Source organism: Pelodiscus sinensis, chromosome 15 (assembly GCF_052426305.1).
Source record: "Pelodiscus sinensis isolate ZL-2025 chromosome 15, ASM5242630v1, whole genome shotgun sequence".
Classification (NCBI taxonomy): Eukaryota; Metazoa; Chordata; order Testudines; family Trionychidae; genus Pelodiscus; species Pelodiscus sinensis.
In genome coordinates this window covers 22,963,100-22,980,416 of record NC_143066.1, presented here as the reverse complement: position 1 = coordinate 22,980,416, position 17,317 = coordinate 22,963,100, and the positions used below count along the sequence as shown (strand labels likewise).

General features: G+C 47.7%; 2 protein-coding genes across 13 annotated transcripts in view; one reads left to right on the top strand and one right to left on the bottom strand.

The window, feature by feature from the left end:
- CCP110 (centriolar coiled-coil protein 110) overlaps nucleotides 1-7,893 on the bottom strand; it is a 37,763-nt gene extending 29,870 nt beyond the window's left edge. For 7 of the 9 annotated variants that reach the window (XM_075899386.2, XM_075899392.2, XM_075899390.2 and 4 more), the window contains exons 1-2: nucleotides 7,041-7,764; nucleotides 3,223-3,372 (exon numbers count right to left, since the gene is read on the bottom strand). In XM_075899386.2, coding sequence (XP_075755501.1) covers nucleotides 3,223-3,360 — 138 coding nt within the window. In that variant the 5' untranslated portion in view covers nucleotides 3,361-3,372; nucleotides 7,041-7,764. Of the gene's footprint in view, nucleotides 1-3,222; nucleotides 3,373-7,040; nucleotides 7,765-7,792 lie in introns of those variants that run through there. The other 2 variants (XM_075899388.2, XM_075899387.2) reach the window with 2 other exon arrangements.
- A 2,043-nt stretch (nucleotides 7,894-9,936) lies between these two features.
- The window catches only part of GDE1 (glycerophosphodiester phosphodiesterase 1), a 38,744-nt gene continuing 31,363 nt past the window's right edge, over nucleotides 9,937-17,317 (top strand). For all 4 annotated transcript variants that reach the window (XR_012896145.2, XR_012896147.2, XR_012896146.2 and 1 more), the window contains exon 1: nucleotides 9,937-10,274. Coding sequence is in view for 1 of the 4 variants with exons in the window: in XM_075899400.2 (XP_075755515.2) it covers nucleotides 10,041-10,274 (234 nt within the window). In the remaining 3 variants the exon portion in view is untranslated. The remainder of the gene's footprint in view (nucleotides 10,275-17,317) is intronic.

Sequence of the window (17,317 nt, the reverse complement as noted above, 5' to 3'; positions counted from 1 at the left end):
AAATGCTGGAATAGGTACATTTTATACCTCACTTAAATAGATATTACATTCATATTTCAAACTACAAAAGCGAGGACGTAAGGCAAAAAACTGTCTCCCTCTTTTCCCGCTCCAACCCCGCAGGAAGCTGGTGCTGGCTCCAATTTTGCAAGAGATGGAAGGCTGTAGCGTTAGTGCAGGCTCCTCATTAAAGATTGAGGAGAGCTGGGAACACTGCCTCGAAATCAACTGTCAGTGACAATTGACTGGTTGGTGTCCCCTGGTCTAAAACATGTCACCCCAAGTATTTTCTAGAGTTGGTTGGAAATGGGTTTTCTTCTGTGGCAAATTGACAGAATTTAAATTTTCCATGCAAAATTTAAATTTTCCATCTGAAAATTTTTATTTAGAAACAAAAATTTTGATTCAGAAATAATGTCCCAGTAGTCTGTACGAATTGTAGTTCAAGTGTTATATGCCCCCATTAGCTCCTGGGCTGCACTGCTACAGTCTCCACTCTAACTGAGGCACCAGGGTAGCATTTGAAAACAAAATTCTTCAATTTTTTGATGGTTCATTTTTCCAAGATCAAAACTTACTGCTGAAAGCAAATGCTTTTAGTGAAAAAATGTGTTTATTTTTAAGAGAAAATGGGGTTTTCCAGTAGTTGACTAAAAATGTTCAATTATTCCTAGTGTTTTCCTAGAGTGTTATTTCTTATTATCCAGTTATATTTTAAATAAACCCAAATAATGTTAAATAACTGGCAAATAAGCATTTTTAATTGAAATTAAAGTGCTGTTGTAGTAATATATATTTATATGTATAGATATAGATATAGATATTAGAGATTTGTGCATCTACCTGAGTCAATTTATTCAAGAAGTTATTAATAAATATCTTATAAACCTCTCCCTTTTCCCCTCTGCTACCATGTCTCCTCCCCTCCCCTCCCCCCATCTGCTCCCCTGGTGCTTGCTGTTGCTTTCCACCTCTCACCCTCCCCTGCTGTCCTGGCTCCTGTCCCTCTTACTCCCCTCAGCCCTTTGGGGACCTGCCCTCCTCCTCATCCTCCTTGACCTCAGCACCCGCCCTTTTCTTCCCCCTGTGCCCACTCCTCCTCTAGCCCCACTCTGATCACCTGTAGCTACCCCTCCCAACACTCCCTCCTAACATCTCCTCCTATCCATCTGCCCTGCCTCTCTCCTCTGGTGCCCGTCCCTCCCCTCCACGTGTTTGCCCTTCTGCTTCACCACCACAATCCCCTTGGCACCTGCACCTTCCCAATGCCTTCCCCTTCCCTCACTGCTCCTGCCCTCATTCTCCCTAGTGCCCACCACCTCACCATCCTCTGCTCTAGTTCTCCTCATGTCCCTCTGTGCCTTCACACATGACTTGCTCCATCCCTTGCATTTCTCATGCCCATCCCTCCTTTCAATCCCTCTTCTCCTGGCACCTACTCCTCCTCTCTCCTCTTCCTCCCTCTTGCTGAGAGAGGAAAGGGGAGGCATAATGGGGGCATCACACTGTCCCCTTCCTCCCCTTCTTCCTCCTGCCCTTTTCCTGATTGTGTCCTCCTGGCCTTTGTTTCTCCTCCACCCTGCCCCTCTCCTCTTCCCTCAGCACAAGCCCCTTCCTCTCCTCACCCCCACCTTCCCTTTTGTTCTTCCTCTGTCCCTTCCCTAACTTTCTACCTTTGATGTGGAAAGCAGCTTGTGTGGGCTGAAGCCGGGGCCATAGTGCTATTTTTAGTATCATGGTCCCTGGCCCTGCGAGACTTCGATACTAAAAACAGCATCACAGGCAGTCCCAGTTCCGGCTGCAGTAAAGTGGCAGCCACATGAAGTCCATTCCAGGTAGGGCAGCCTCACCGGAATGGGCCTTGTGGGGCTGCTACTTTACTCTTGCTGGAGCAGAGGCATGAGAGGTGCGGCTGGTCCAGCTGGGGCAGCCTTACCAGAACAGCCTCATCTCATGCACCCTGGCTCCAGGTGGAGCAAAAGGGCAGCTGCCCGCCACCAGGAAACCACCAGACCACCAGCTGCTGCTGCCACCAAGCACCTTCTATTCCAGTAGGAAAGCGACTGGTGAGTGCTGCTGCACGACTCTTAAAATAACATGGGCAGTGTGACGAACCCTCTGTCCTTTATGAAATGGACTTATCGACATGAATATACATAACAGAAAAATGCTCAGAGCAAATTATTTCATGTAACCTTCAATCTTCATGTCATGATCTGCTGTTTCTGTTTATTTTACATTGTATGTATCATTTTTGTGTGCAAAATGAGACATGGAGTGGGGAATATTTGTGGGTTTTAAATATGTGAATGAGAGGCCTCGAGGGTATTACCCTTGATGAGCAACTGTTAATCTCTTTCATCCTTACGTTTGAGCAGTGGTTGGTAGGGAGTGGCCTCAATTCTTTAAATTCAATTTTTTTGGGGGTTTTCCATTTAAATTATTGCCCCGGGGTCGGACTAGGAGTCAGAGGTTCAGTAAGCAGGCTGCAACAAGCTGGGGAGGGAGGACTACCTCAGCCCTCTCTCAATGCAGCAGTTTGGTGATAGGCGAGAAGCTGGGCACAGCCGGGAGTGTGGTGCATGTCCCCCAGCTGGGGCAGGTCCAGGTGTGTCTGTCCCCTGCGCTCCCCAGTCAGATTCAGGAATGCAGCCAACTGTGCACTTTCCCCTTGATCCCTGACAAAGTGGAACAGCCAGCAATGTTCCCATACGAATAGCCCCTTTCACCTGCCTGGTGAGTCTGTCTCTTTTCTGTATGGTTTCCATGTGTCCCCATATTAACTGGCAGGTAGGAGGGGCGCTTCAGCTACACCTCCCTCCCCATTATGCACAACAAACCCTGACCTTGCTTTAAGTTTTGTAAGAGGAGGCTGCATACCAAATTTGGTGGTCCTAGCTTTTACTGTTTAGGAGTTCTTGAACAAACAGATGGACAAACAGACATACTTGTTCATTTGCTCACAAACTCACTCTCTCAAATATATAGTAGATATACTAGGATAGATATGGTAAAGAAGTAGAAAACGATTAAGTGAGGAAAGACATCAGTTAGAGAAATTAGATCAATGGGCATAGCAGGAATGGAAGAAAAAATTATCCATCCGCCAGGCATTTCCTGTGCTACGCAAAGTTGGTCGTATCAAATCTAGACAGAAATAACTAAACAAAAATGGTTGTCCTCTCCTTTTCTGAATACACTTAAACAACAAGGAAATCTTACCAGAGGCGGCAACACAGGAATGCCATGGAATTCAATAAATGATATATTCTGCTGAGAAGATGAAGAGGTTTTTCCCTGAATCAACTCTCCTTGGATCCTGGCAAGATGCTTTTCACAGAACTTCTCATAGTCCTCCATCTTAATATTGTGCTGTACAGAGAGAAATATTACTGTTAAGAATAAGAAACACAGCAATATGCATAACAATCTTGGCTTGCAGAATTAGAAAAAAATGTGTTTTCTAACGAGTTATGTTTTTGTCTCTCCTACCAAAAACAACCCCCCTCATACATATTGTTTGTCAATCTGTGCTACAGTCAACCCCAAATTATATTGTCCCTAAGAAACTGCTGTCTCATAAAAGGCTTGAAGTTAATAGCAAAACTCTGAGTCTGTAGCCATGTTTATGCAAATGAAGCAGGGGGATTTAAATCCACATTTCATTTGCAATTGGGATGTGTCTAATTTGCATCCCTTTTACGAAAAAGGGATGCAGTCTAGACACAACCTTACTGATTTCAGCGGGAGCAGGACTGGCACCGTAAGCTGCCAAAGAAGACGCTTTGAAGTACCAAGTCATTTGTAACCCTGGTTACCCTAAACTAGTGATGGGGAACCTACAGCCTGCAAGCTTAACAAGTTTAAACATGATCTGGCCTGCAGCAAGTCTTCATGTTGCAGGCTAAAAGCCGCAAGTTTCAGCAACAGTGTTCCCTCAAATTTCTCCCACTCCTGAGCAAAACGAATTTTCTTGTGTGTACCAATGTGGAGGTGACATGCAGCATGGAGCTGATGTGTCACACATCACCTTCAGACCACTGCATATGGCAAAACTATGTGATAGGCAGTCCTGAGTGTGGGAGGGCAATCACAGCTGAGGCAGAAGTTTGCTGTGCAGGAGTACGAGGGCTCTAGCTGGGAATACAGGCTCTAGGATGGAGCTGAGGGGCTCAGGATAGAGACAGAAGGTTGTGGTGCATGGGCTTTGGCTGGGGAGTGCAGGGTCTGAGTAGTTTGGGGTGCAGGATGGGCACTCTGAGTTTGGGGAGGTGCTCAGGACTGGGAGTTAACGTGCAGGAGGGTATATAGGCTCTGGGCTGAGGGCATGGGCTTCAGGATGGAGCCAGGGATGAGGGCTTTGGGGTGCAGGAGGGATTCACGGTGGGGCAGGGTGGGGGAGGTTAAGGCTCATGCTTAGATGGGTGGCTCCCTCCAGCTGCTAAGTGATCGGGCCAGTGGGGAGGGGTTCCTCCCCACCATCCCCAACAGCTTCAGGGCTTGGGAAGAAATATCCTGTGGGGCTTAATGGCAAGCTGCACAGCTGGGCAGCTTAGGGGGAACTTTGCTCAGTGTGCCCTTTCCCCCACAGGACTGAAAGGCAACACGCACCCAGTGTAAGTGAGGGGTTTTTACTGTGGGTTTTCTTGGGTTTGTTTATTTATTTTCCACCTTGGGAGCAGATTAGTAGTGAGCCGGGTTTTTTTCCATTTGTTTGTGCTTCTCACTTGGGAGCAGGTGAGTACAGTAGTGAGGTCATTTTTTTCCTTTTGTGTGGTCCCTGACTGATTTTTCTGCAGGTGAGTAGTTCCTGATTGAAAACAAGTTTCCTATCCCTGCCCTACACAGTTCTCCATTGACAGAGCCATGCTTTACAACCTTAGCAGTGCAATATAAAAAAAAAGACTAGTGCCTAAAATATGTGGGAGGCAGTGCTGTTGTTACTTGGTGAGGGTGAAGGGTCAGAAAAGAGATTCTCTCTCAAGTAATGTGGGAAAACAAATTAACATTGTAAATATGGTTTGGCTCAAACTATCTTTGCTATAAGATGATAGTTTGCATCAACTACCCTGAAGTTTTTAAAAACTAATAATTTAGAAAATTAACAAGATTTATACAAGCAGTCCCCGGGTTACATGGATCCAACTTACATCAGATCCCTACTTACAAACGGGGTGAGACAACCTCGCACTAGCTGCTTCCCCCCAGCAGACCAGGGAGACACGAAGCTAGCGCCCGCCGCCCTCTCCCCCCAGCAGACCAGGGAGACGCAGAGTGGCTTTTCTCAGCAGACACCTCAGCTTGAGAATAAAGGACTGAGGGAAGTGAGGTGCGGGAGAATAAAACTGAGCTCTGGAGAAATGTTTGGCTAGAGTTTCCCCTACAATATGTACCAGTTCCGACTTACATACAAATTCAACTTAAGAACAAACCTACAGTCCCTATCTTGTACATAACTTGGGGACTGCCTGTATTGTTTTCACCTTCAATGAGTGCAAGATGAATGCAGTAGTATTGTTTTACAAAAAAAATCACCCTCCATTGAATGCTTTTTCGAGTGAGTAAAGAAACAGGCAGCTCAATATAAATCATAATGATTTCATCACAAGAATATATGGTTCCCTTCAATTATGATGTACCATGATAAAGATTTACAGTACAGAATGCACTGTTATAAATAAGTCACTTAAGTTAACAATAGAAGGCAAAGACATATTTGCAGGTGCTGTAGTTAATCAAACACCTGTAACAATCATTTTCACTACAGGTGACTGAGAAGCACTAGTGAGGACAGAAGGGCACTTAATTACATGCCCTGATATTTACATTTGGAATTGATATAATTATTCCATTGGTGAAACCTGAAGACACCCTAAGCCCATGAAAATTAGTTCCTGAAGAATTTTTAACACCATGGCAGATTTAAAACTTGCAAAAGTCTATATACCTTGTTTAACTGAACACAAGGTTAAACAAATAAAGAATGGGGGCAATACATCTTTGATGATCTTTTTAAAATTACTTTTTATCCCATCTCTCCACTAATACACAAAATCCTCCTTCCAAACCCATGAGTACATTTATTTGACTTGTGTTCTCACAGATATTAAATATGGTTATTAAAAATCCCCACAGATTACTAGAATTCTAAAATGGCATTATAACCAACAGGTGCAATTTACTCCAGCATCCTGATGATAATGTTATCACTGCTGGAATTACAGCTTTACTGGGGGGGAGGAGGAGATACAAATCACAAAGTGTATTCTTAATCTTCTGTACAACAATTTGTGCAATTCTGAGACTGAAGGGAAAAGCCACACCAAAGTTTGGAAGTTGTGGACAGAAATAGTGTTACATTACTGTAAATTACTGATGATGTACCTAAAATTAGCAAACACATTCCTGGGTTGGTAAGTTATTAACCTTGAAGACAGTGGGGCTCTGCTTAAGACCCCCCAGCTCAACAATCTGAGCTCAGAACAAAGGAAAAGATAAGAAAATTCTGCTACTAATAGCAAAACTGCTTATTCCCCATCTTTACAGAATTGCTTTTTTCCACAGTATAAATTCACTGCCCTTCTGCACTAAGTGATAGGAAGAACTGCTATAAAAATAACCCAATCTGAAGAATGTGGGCTTTTCAGCAAAAGCCCCCAAACCATGTGCAGGAGGAAATTAAGATTTGAGTCACTGAATCTGATTGTTTTTGGAGTCTCCATAACATTCTACTTGTACTAAAAATTACTGAGCCAAGCAAAAAATCTCAGCTGGTGACGGTCTTGTGTGCTGATTTGCTTTCAGGATGGTTAGGGGTCAAGAAGTTATTGGGGGCCAGCTGTCTATCACCTCTCTCTTCTACCAGATCAGCTCTCCTTGCAGAACCCAAATGCCTATGTTCAATTTCAGGCTCTCTTGCAAACTGGATGGAAACTGGAAATTCCCTACAAATGATAAAACTGGTTCAACCTGCAAACCACCAATGTTGATATGGCAGCCCCCGTCCAAATTAAAAATTCACAGCCACGCAAGAAACTCACAAGACATGTTAGTCCTCTCTCTCCTTTGGGTTGTCTCGTTCTTGTTACTGCCTTCGTCCAAGAAGCCCCTCCCTGAAGCTTCAGTCTCCTGATTTCTACGCAGCCCCCACCCTCTCTTCATTCAAACCCCTCACTCTGGGAAGTCCACCTGCTCTAACCCCCCGCCCCAGAAGGCAGCTGCCTTCCCCGCCCCCCAAAAGAACAGCACTCAGCTCCTCCCACCCTCAACTCAAACCTTCCCCCGGAGCCTGGGCTCCGCTACAGCCGCCTCTTGGGACTGGGCCCCGTTTTATCCAGCGCCGAACACCTCACAGCTGACACCGAGGGGCAGCGGGCGGGGGGGGGGGTTTGGAGGGGGGATGGGGAGAAAGTCAGACGCCGGCGGCTTCCCCCCCCCCCCCCACACGCCGGTGAGGCAGAGGGAGTTCTGGAGGGTTCCCGCCTACGGAGGTGGCGGCCCCTCAGGTCCAGGCGGGGGGAGGAGACGCGGAATCAGCCGCAGGCCCCGGCGCGCGCGCACACTCCGCTCCGCGGCCGGGGCAGACCCCGGTACCTGCTACGGGCCCCCACGGTGGCGGATCCGTTGCTGGCGGGCCCAGCGCACCCAGGTTCCCTGCACAGAGCGCGCTGCAGCGCTCCCCGCCAGGCAGCAGCGGGCTCCTGGCAACCGCAAATCCCGCCGCACCCCGCCCCTCTCCCCAGCGCCAGCCTTCCCACTACCCCCTCAGAGCTTCCGGCTGCAGGCGACTCACCGAGCCGTTCGGCCCAAGGGCGGGACGGAGATACTACAAATCCCAGCATGCAGTGCTTCTCCGCGACCACTTCCTCTCGCCATTTGAGGGTTGCATGCTGGGAATGGTAGTCCTATTGAGCCCTAAGCAGCTTGCCTCAATAGGGAGCATTGTGCGCAAGGTTCTGTAGTTTGAGCCGGGGTGCACTGTACTGCACTTCTCAATTGAATGTGAAGATGACTTCGATTTTATATCGGGTGTAGGGAGTTTTGCTTCCCATGCTAATATTCCCAGAATCATCCCAATTCATAGGTGCTACCACACGCCTTCACTTGATGTAGTTTTCATCATACATGGGGTTTGCAGTTTGGGTCAGTGATTCTCAGCACTCCGACTGTACACATTGTTCCAGCACCTGTGCTGATTTTCAGTGGAATATATGCACCCGTCCTAATATCATTTCAAGGACCCTGAAATCAGTACCATCTTTACACTGCATCACCATAACCTTCTAGGAGAGGTGTCACCACACCACATTTCAGAGGTGATGATAGTTTGATGGACTGTAATATGTCAATGCAGCCCTAGGACAGAGGCATCACTCACACTCCAGCTTTATTCTTTTACACGAGTCATCAGACTCAAGCTTTCAGACTTTCTCAAGAATTCATCACTCCTGTCTCTTCAGCAGCCTTGGGTACACCAGCTACTAAAGTGTTCATCAAGTAGGCATTGTGGCAGGTTGGAAGAAGACACCGCTACCGCACTAAGCTCAGGCTATGTCATCTTAAAGTTGTAGAAACACTTAGTTTGGGGGGTAGGCATTAAAGTCAGGCTAATAGTTATCATCAGTAGCATGATCTTTACACCAATTATCAGTTTAAATCTTATGAGCCTGCCTTTTGTTATCTTAAAATAACACAGAACTTGTCAAAAGATTTTAAAATACTTTTCTGACTCACTTAATCATTATAAATTATTTCAGACCTATATATGTTGGACTGGTTTTCTCAGGATACAGCCAGCCAGACTTATGACCAAAACTACTCTTATTACATTGTGGGTTCAGTGAGGCAGGCATTACTTGAACTAAGCACCTTTCACACTACTTATTACTTAGAATTCCTGTGATATTACCAATGTCTGTTGATGCAGGAGAAAAAAAGATGAAAATTTAGCACAAAATCAGTTATAATCTGAGAAAAACTGTACCACTATCTGCAACATCATTGCAAAATACCTGCATCATCCAGGCTGCCAAATGCAGAATTATTATAGGCACTGTGACCAAAGTTACAAAGTTCAAATAGTACAAGCCACAATACAATTAGCCTACAATACACTGAATTGGTGGCCAAATTCTAAGAATACCAGACAGACATAATTAAACAGAATTTTATCATAGTTCTCTGGATACTTTATGGCAACAAAGGGAAGATTTTCAAAGGCATAACTAAGCATTGCTACTGCTCAGCCAAATGATTGTACAATAATCTGTTTTCGAGGAAAGCTTGATAACAAGAACAGGGTGGCCCCTTATATGTGTAGGAAACAGAAGACCAAAACAACTCTAAGTGCGTTTGAAGCTGTGATTTTAACACTAGGACAGTGTTTTCTTTTTGCGTGCTCGATTCATGGTCTATTGAACATCAGGAATTAGCTGCAAGATCCCCGGTTGCCGTTGCACCTTTGAACGTCCCCTTCTAGACACTTCCAGGAGTCAGAGCAGACTCAAAAGACAGGACTATGCATCACTTTAAAGACTAACAAGATGGTTTATTATGTGATGAGCTTTCGTGGGTCAGACCCACGAAATAAACCATCACTTAATAAACCATCTTGTTAGTCTTTAAAGTGCTGCATAGTCCTGTCTTTTGTTTCAGCAAGACCAGACTCACAGGGCTGCATCTCTATTACTACTGAACAGACTCAGGCTCTGCCAGTGCTGCTGGAGCGTCGAGACAAGCCACTACACCGAGCCACGTTGCGCCCCAGATCCTGTCAAGCGGTACTTGAGGATTGGCTGACGGATAGAGGTGCGGCGAGCGCTGGATGGTGATTGGCTGGCGATTGCCAGTGATCGATGTTGACTGGCTGGTGGCAGAGATTCGGTGGCGGCTCACTGGTCGTTGGAAATCGATTGCCGGCTTCTGATTGGCCGGTGGGTCTAAGTGAGGATCATTGTGTGATCACGGTGCAAAGGCTCTGGCTCGGCCTAGCAACTAGTGGAGGGGGGGGGTTCCCCGGCCCTCTCCCCCAGCTGGCTGCCATGTTGGGCACCTTCACGACCCTGCTGGGGGCGCTGCTGGTGCTGAGCCGCAGCCCGGCGCTCTCCTGCCTGCTCACCGCCGGCCTCTACTTGGCGCTGCGGCTCTTCAGCCTGGAGCCCGTCTCCCTGCCGCGAGCCCAGCACATCCTGCAGCCCCGCGGCACCGCCGCCCGCATCGCCCACCGCGGCGGCGGGCACGACGCGCCCGAGAACACACTGGCGGCCATCAGACAGGTCAGCCACCGGGGACCCCCCCCCCCACACACACACATTTCCCCCGGGACCCTCTGGGACTCTCCCGCTGCCCTTCCCCCGGGACCCTCTGGGACAGCCCCCCCCCCCCGAGCCTCTCCCCCCGGACAGTCCCTCCCGAGTCCTCCCTTTCCCGGCTGCCCTTCCCCCGGGACCCTCTGGGACTCTCCCCCTGCCCTTCCCCAGGGACCCTCTGGGACAGCCTCCCCCCCCCCCCTCCCCCCCCCGCCCCCCCCAGCCTCTCCCCCCGCACAGTTCCTCCCGAGTCCTCCCTTTCCCGACTGCCCTTCCGCAGGGACCCTCTGGGTCAGCCCCTCCCCCCTCGAACTTCTCCTTTGGGCTGCCCTGCCCTCCGGGACAGTCCCTCTTGAGTCCCCCCTCCAAGCTGCCCTTCCGCAGGGACCCTCTGGGACAGCCCCTCCTCCCCCCCCCCCGCGTTCTCCTTGCTGAGCCTAGGATTATTTGCGAATTGTACAAAACCAAACAGCTTTGCCACGCCCCTTTCCCTAAGGCCCCTCCCTTGCTCCCCCCTCCCTCACTGGCTTTCCCTGGGCTGCCGCAGGGGGCTGGGATGTAGGAGGGCTCCAGCTGGCTGGGTGCGCTGCTGGTGCCCACAGGGGCTGCCCCTGCCGCTCCCATTGGCTGTGGTTACAGGTCAGTAGTGGGAGCTGTGCAGGTGGAGCTGGAGGCAGAGGGCATGTAGGAGCCAGAGAGAAATGCTTCCAGGAGCTATGCGGAGTCAGGGCAGGTGCCTTAGCCCTGCTGTGCTACTGACTGGACTTTTAACAGCTGGATCAACAATGCTGACTACAGCCGTGTCAGTCCCTTTCTGACTGGGTGTTCCAGTCGAAAACTGGACACTTGGCAATCCCAACTGAGCCTGATTTACCCCACACTCTGCTTGCTGTTCCCAGGAACCCTCTGGGACAGCCTCCCTTCCTAGCACACTCTCTCCTTACTGAGCCAAGGGTTACTTGCCAATTTTCTAATTGTACAAAACCAAACAACCTTGCCACACCCCCTTCACTGAGCCCACTTCTCTTGCTTTCCCCCACCCTCATTCACTTTCACTGGGCTGGGGTAAGGGGTTTGGATGCCAGGAGGGCCCCAGTTGGAGCTGCGGGCTCTGGGATGGAGCCAGAAACATGGCATGGGTTGAGGTCCAGCCTTTGGGGTGGTGCTGAGGGATTTGGGATGCATGAGGCGGCTCTGCTCTGGGACTGAGGGATGGGGGGTTTTGGTTCAGGAGAGGGTTCAGGGTTTGGGTTGTAGAAGGGAGTTTGGGTGAGGAGAGGGGCTCAGGGCTGGGCAGGGATTGGAATGTGGGGTAGGCTCTGGGAGGGAGTTTGGGTGCTTGAAAAGATTCTGACCTGGGGCAGAGGGTTCATGGTGTAGGCTCTGAGTGAGTGGGCCATTCCCAGTTGGCAGCACAATGGGGCTGGCTCCATGCTGTTCCCAGAACCAGCTGCCATGTGCCTAGGTGGTGGTGTGGCTAGGCAGCACTGCACATCATACACTGCTGGTGCCCACAGATGCTGCCCCTGCAGCTCCCATTGGCTGTGGTTACAGGCTAGTGGGAGCTGTGAAGGTGGTGCTGGGGGCAGGGGCAGCACATGGAGTTTCCCTGGCCATCTCTCCATGTAGGAGCTGGAGAGCAATGCTTCTTGGAGGTATGTGGAACTAGGGCAGGCAGGGTGGATGCCTTATCCCTGTTGTACTGCTGACTGGACTTTTAACACCCAATCAATGATGCTGACTAGAGCCACCTAAGTCCCTTTTTGACTGGATGTTCTGGTCGAAAATTGGAAGCCTCGCAACCCTATCTGAGCCTGATTTACCCCACACTCTGTCATTGTGAGTCGTGCCAACTTTGTGCAAATAGCCAACACAACAGACTGCAAGAGAGCCCCCAAAGACCACAAAATCAGATAAGGATAGTTTATTAAATGAAATACAGTAATAGTTGTCAGTAGACTCTACCAAACCACTACATATATGCTGTACCCATGACAATGGACTCAGCTCTGACAGTGAGGGCATGTCTACACAGCATCACTATTTCAGAATAATGTCAGTTATTCTGAAATAATGTATTGCATGTCTACGCAGAAAGCCTATTATTTCAAAATAAATTCAAAATAACAGGCTTCTTACTCCAACTTCTGTGAACCTCATTGTACGAGGAGTAAGGGAAGTCAAAGGAGGAGTGCTCTGTTTTGAAATAAGTGCTGTGTAGACAAGCCCAAATTCGAAATAAGCTATTTTGACTTAAGGTATGCAATTGATGTAGCTCAAGTTGCGTAGCTTATTTTGAGTTTAGCCCTGCTGTGTAGACATGCCTTGAGAGATCTCACTGCCCCCCAGGTTGGACAAAGACAGCCCCTCCAAGACACGTCTTTATACACAGGTACAAACAAATTGAAGTATTCAGTGGTGGGGACAATATGACACTAGCACATCAGGGCTGTCCCAGCTGCTGTCAGGAGGGTACTGGGGATGGCTTTCTGCTACTCTGCTGGTCCCACAAACACCAATTTTGAATCATATTTGGTTAAATAATGCTACTTCGTTCCTCACTTTCAAAGCAGCAGCAAATTAAATGCAACCAAATTCTTGTCAGTTTCAGTGCTTCCCACGGGGGTCTGACTAATAGAAACGGAAAGAATGGTCTGTTTTCACTTCTTGAGAAAGCTCTAAGCAGCAGAAATAGGTGTGTGAAGGGTGTGCTTTCTCCTATTGTCTATTGCTCTTGTTGTTTGAAATCATCTTGGCACCGTAGCAAACAGAATAATCCAACTTTTGTTGTGAATTGGATGAGACAAAACATTCTAATCCAAAGATAATTTTATAACAACTTGTTAACCTCTTTGGTAAAGAACAACTTCACTTATCAGATCATGAAAGGGAGGGAAGTGATAGTGGCAGGCACATGTGGGCTGCGTCTAGACTGGCATGATTTTCCGGAAATGCTTTTAACAGAAAAGTTTTCCGTTAAAAGCATTTTCGGAACAGAGCGTCTAGATTGGCACGGACGCTTTTCCACAAAAGCACTTTTTGCAGAAAAGCGTCTGTGGCCAATCTAGACACGCTTTTGCGCAAAAAAGCCCCGATCGCCATTTTCGCGATCAGGGCTTTTTTGCGTAAAACAAATCTCAGCTGTCTACACTGGCCCTTTTGCGCAAAAGTTTTGCACAAAAGGGACTTTTGCCCCAACGGGAGCAGCATAGTATTTCCGCAAAAAGCACTGATTTCTTACAGTAGGAAGTCAGTGCTTTTGCGGAAATTCAAGCGGCCAGTGTAAACAGCTGGCAAGTTTTTCCGGAAAAGCGGCTGATTTTCCGGAAAAACTGGCCAGTCTAGACACAGCCTTGATGTTCCTAAAGCTCAAGCTTTGGGGCTTCAGCCAGCCACGACTGGTGGTTAGGATAGAATTTTTTCCCTCCTAGTGTACTCTAGGGATGTAGGCGACTAGCAGCTATCCGATAAGCATACACTTACAGGATAGCTGAGTAGTGACTCAACTAGTCACTTACCCTCCAGCAAGGTTGGGGAGCAGGAGTCGGTGCTGCGGAGAGCTGGCTTAAAAGCCAGTTCCCCCCAGCACTGTCTCCATGGGGGGCAGGGGAGGTAGAGACACAGTGGGGAAACGCTGAGCCACAGTGTGGGTGGCTTCCGGAGCCGGCATGAGCCAGCTCCTGGAGCTACTTCTGCTGCAACTTTGCAGAGCGGTGCTGTCAACTAATCATATAGTTGATACAAATTGTATCTATACCAGTGTTTCTCAACCTTTTTTTATAATGTACCCCTTTAAAAAAATTATAACTACCCCCAGTACCTACAGTTTTCAGATACACATTTTTTTTCTACCATTGCAACATATTTGTTTAAACAACTTAATTGTAGCAGGGCAGGCGATGAAATTTTTGGGTGTAAGAAGTACCAAAAAAAAAAAACCTGCTGTAAAACTTAAAACAAAAATTCAGTTTTTTCCAAATTGCAGTTGTGTTGATGTAGAATCATAGAATCATAGAACCATAGAGCTGAAAAAGACCTCAGAAGGTCATCAAGTCCAGCCACCTGCTCTAGGCAGGATCAATCCCAACTAAGTGGGGGGCCCAGAACTGGACACAATACTCCAGATGTGGCCTCACCAGAGCCGAATAAAGGGGAATAATGACATCTCTGGATCTGCTGGCAATGCTCCTCTTAATGCAACCTAATATGCCATTAGCCTTCTTGGCTACAAGGGCACACGTACCCCCCCCAGACTTCTCTCAGGTACCCCAAGGGTACTCGTACCACTGGTTGAGAAACACTGATCAATACAATTATAACTAGGTAACCACCATTTAACATCCTTAGTGTATTCTGGGAGGTTTGTCTCCTTCCTCTGAAGTATCAGGCATGGCTGCAGCAGTTGATAGGACACTGGGCAGGGTAGATCGGGCAGGGTGGTACTGAGCATTCTGTGTGTCTCAGATGCCTGGCTGGCTGGTTCTTGCTTTCGTGCCTCAGGTCTAACTGGTTGGTAATATCGGATCAGGAAGGAATTTCCCCCAGGTCAAATCTGCAGTGACCAGGGTGAGATTTTGCCTTCCCTGGCAAGATTATCTGGGTGTACCTCATTTAATTACTTCTGTGCTACTGCTGTGGCTTCCAGCACTGATGCACCTCATTTCCATTGCTGAGTTTAGTGTGTGGCTGCTGTTGGTGGGCTGTGTTAAAAAGGTGGTCAGAGTAGATGATCCTTTCTGGCCATAAGCTATATCACTGATTATAATTTTGTTTTGTTAAATGTTAACAGCACAAATTAATTGTATAGGAGTATTTGCAGGGAGTACACATCACCAGAAATCAAATCATAGTAGTAAAATTGCACATCAACCAACATTTCAACACTTCTGTAACCATTTAAAAAAATCATAAACAAACTGTTGCCTACAATCAAGCAAAAGATTGCAATTAAAGGTGTGATAAACAAAGAAAAGACTGCAGGCTTTACAAATGGGAGTAATTAGTGCAAACTAATCAACAAACCATAGGGATTAAGTCGAGCCGCTAAAACGAAACAAAGACAACAGGGGGGTTATACACACTTGTGAATCATTAAGTGTAAATGTAGTAACTATCTATTTCCCAAGATAATCCAGAGCAAACTTGGTATATGACAGAATGAATTTGGAAATTACAAAGTAGATGCTGTTTACTATTTTAACATCTGTGTTATTGAGCTACTCAGACTATACTTCTATCCAAGGGATAAAAGGAAGGAAATTCTAGAAATGTCAGTAGTCAAACTCCTCTCTCTAAATATCTCAAAACGTCTCCTTGTGACTGAGCTACCATGTCTTGTAAATACACCCAGCACCATTGTGCGGAAAACAGGAGATCTGTACAGGCATAGCTTTCTGGGAAAGAGGAAAAGGAGGGGTGAGAAAAAGAAGGGAAGATGGACTAGTCAAGAGGAAATGCTATGCAGCCTTCCACCCCCTGCATGGTTAAATTCAGTCTTCTGATGACTTGGGCTAGTTATTCTCTTAGGGTATGTCTACACTACCCCGCTAGTTCGAACTAGGAAGGTAATGTAGGCATACCGCACTTGCAAAGAAGCCCGGGATTTGAATTTCCCGGGCTTCATTTGCATAAGCGGGGACCCGCCATTTTTAAAACCCCGCTGGTTCGAACTCCGTGCAGCGCGGCTACACGGGGCAGAACTAGGTAGTTCGAACTAGGCTTCCTAGTTCGAACTACCGTTACTCCTCGTGAAATGAGGGGTATGCCTACATTACCCCGCTAGTTCGAACTAGTGGGGTAGTGTAGACATATCCTTACTCTTCATGGGCTGTCCTAAGACTGGGCAAGTAATAAAACAAAGAGATAAAACACGGTCATTCTAGACCAGTGGTCTCCAACCTTTTTACACCCAAGATTACTTTTTAAATGACAGAACAAGCCAAGCTCTACTGTCCCAATCCTTCCTGGAAGCCCCACCCTCTCTATTCTCCTCATCTCCATCACTTGCTATCCCCAACCCTTATACTGCTGCTTTTTCCCCCCCAATTCTTCTGTAAGAAGAGGTTTTTCCAACATTTGGCCTGTCTAGACTGGACCAAATGTCAGAAAAAACCCTTCTTTTGGAAGCTCCCTTATTCTTCATGAAAAGAGGAATACAGGGGTGACCAAAAGAGCATGTTTGCTCTTCCACTAAAAAAAGCAGAAGAACAACGCATCCCTGGATGAAGAAGAGTTTTTCTGAGATATCTCTGGAATCCTGAAAAACTCCTGCAGTCTAGCCATACCCTTGCTGGGTTGAGATAGGATGTGTAGGTTCTGGGGTAGGAATGAGGGATTTGGGTGTGAGAAGGGGTGAGAGATGCAAGCTCTGGGAGGAAATCTGAATGCAGGAAGAGGTGGAGAAGGGGACGCTGGCTTGGGGAAGGGGCTCCAGGCCGGGCAGTGTTGGGTTCAGATGTAGGGTTGGGCTGCTAAGCAAGCCACAGGCTTGTGGATGTGAGGGTTCAGGAATTTGGGTTGGGGTATGTGAGGGCAGGGGGTTTCAGTGTATGATCTAGGCTCAGATCTAGGGCCTGGGGGAAGGGAGAATGCAGGAGTGTTATGATGCCATGGCCAGATGGGGGCTTGGCCCCAATTGGGGGTTTGTTGGCCAGGCTTCATTTTTAAATAAAAAACTGTCAAACACAAAAAGTTTCTGCATTGTCTTTATTTCTGAGAAGGGCAGGGAACCTGTTTTGAGTCAGGGGTCACTGACCCACAGAAAAGTCAGTTGGAGCCACACAAGTGAGATGCAAAAAAAACCCTCCTCCAACCCCTGCCCCAAGCCTCACTAATGTGGCCCCAACTGTGCTGGTGGGAGCAGGGGACATGGTACTGGGGAAGGATGCTAGTGGATGCTGGGGCAGGGGACAGGGTGCCAGTGGGGGCAGGGTTCTGTGGCTGGAGGCAGGGGAGAGGGAACAGGGTGCTCGGAGGGCAGGGGACAGGGTTCTGTGGCAGGGTGCCAGTGG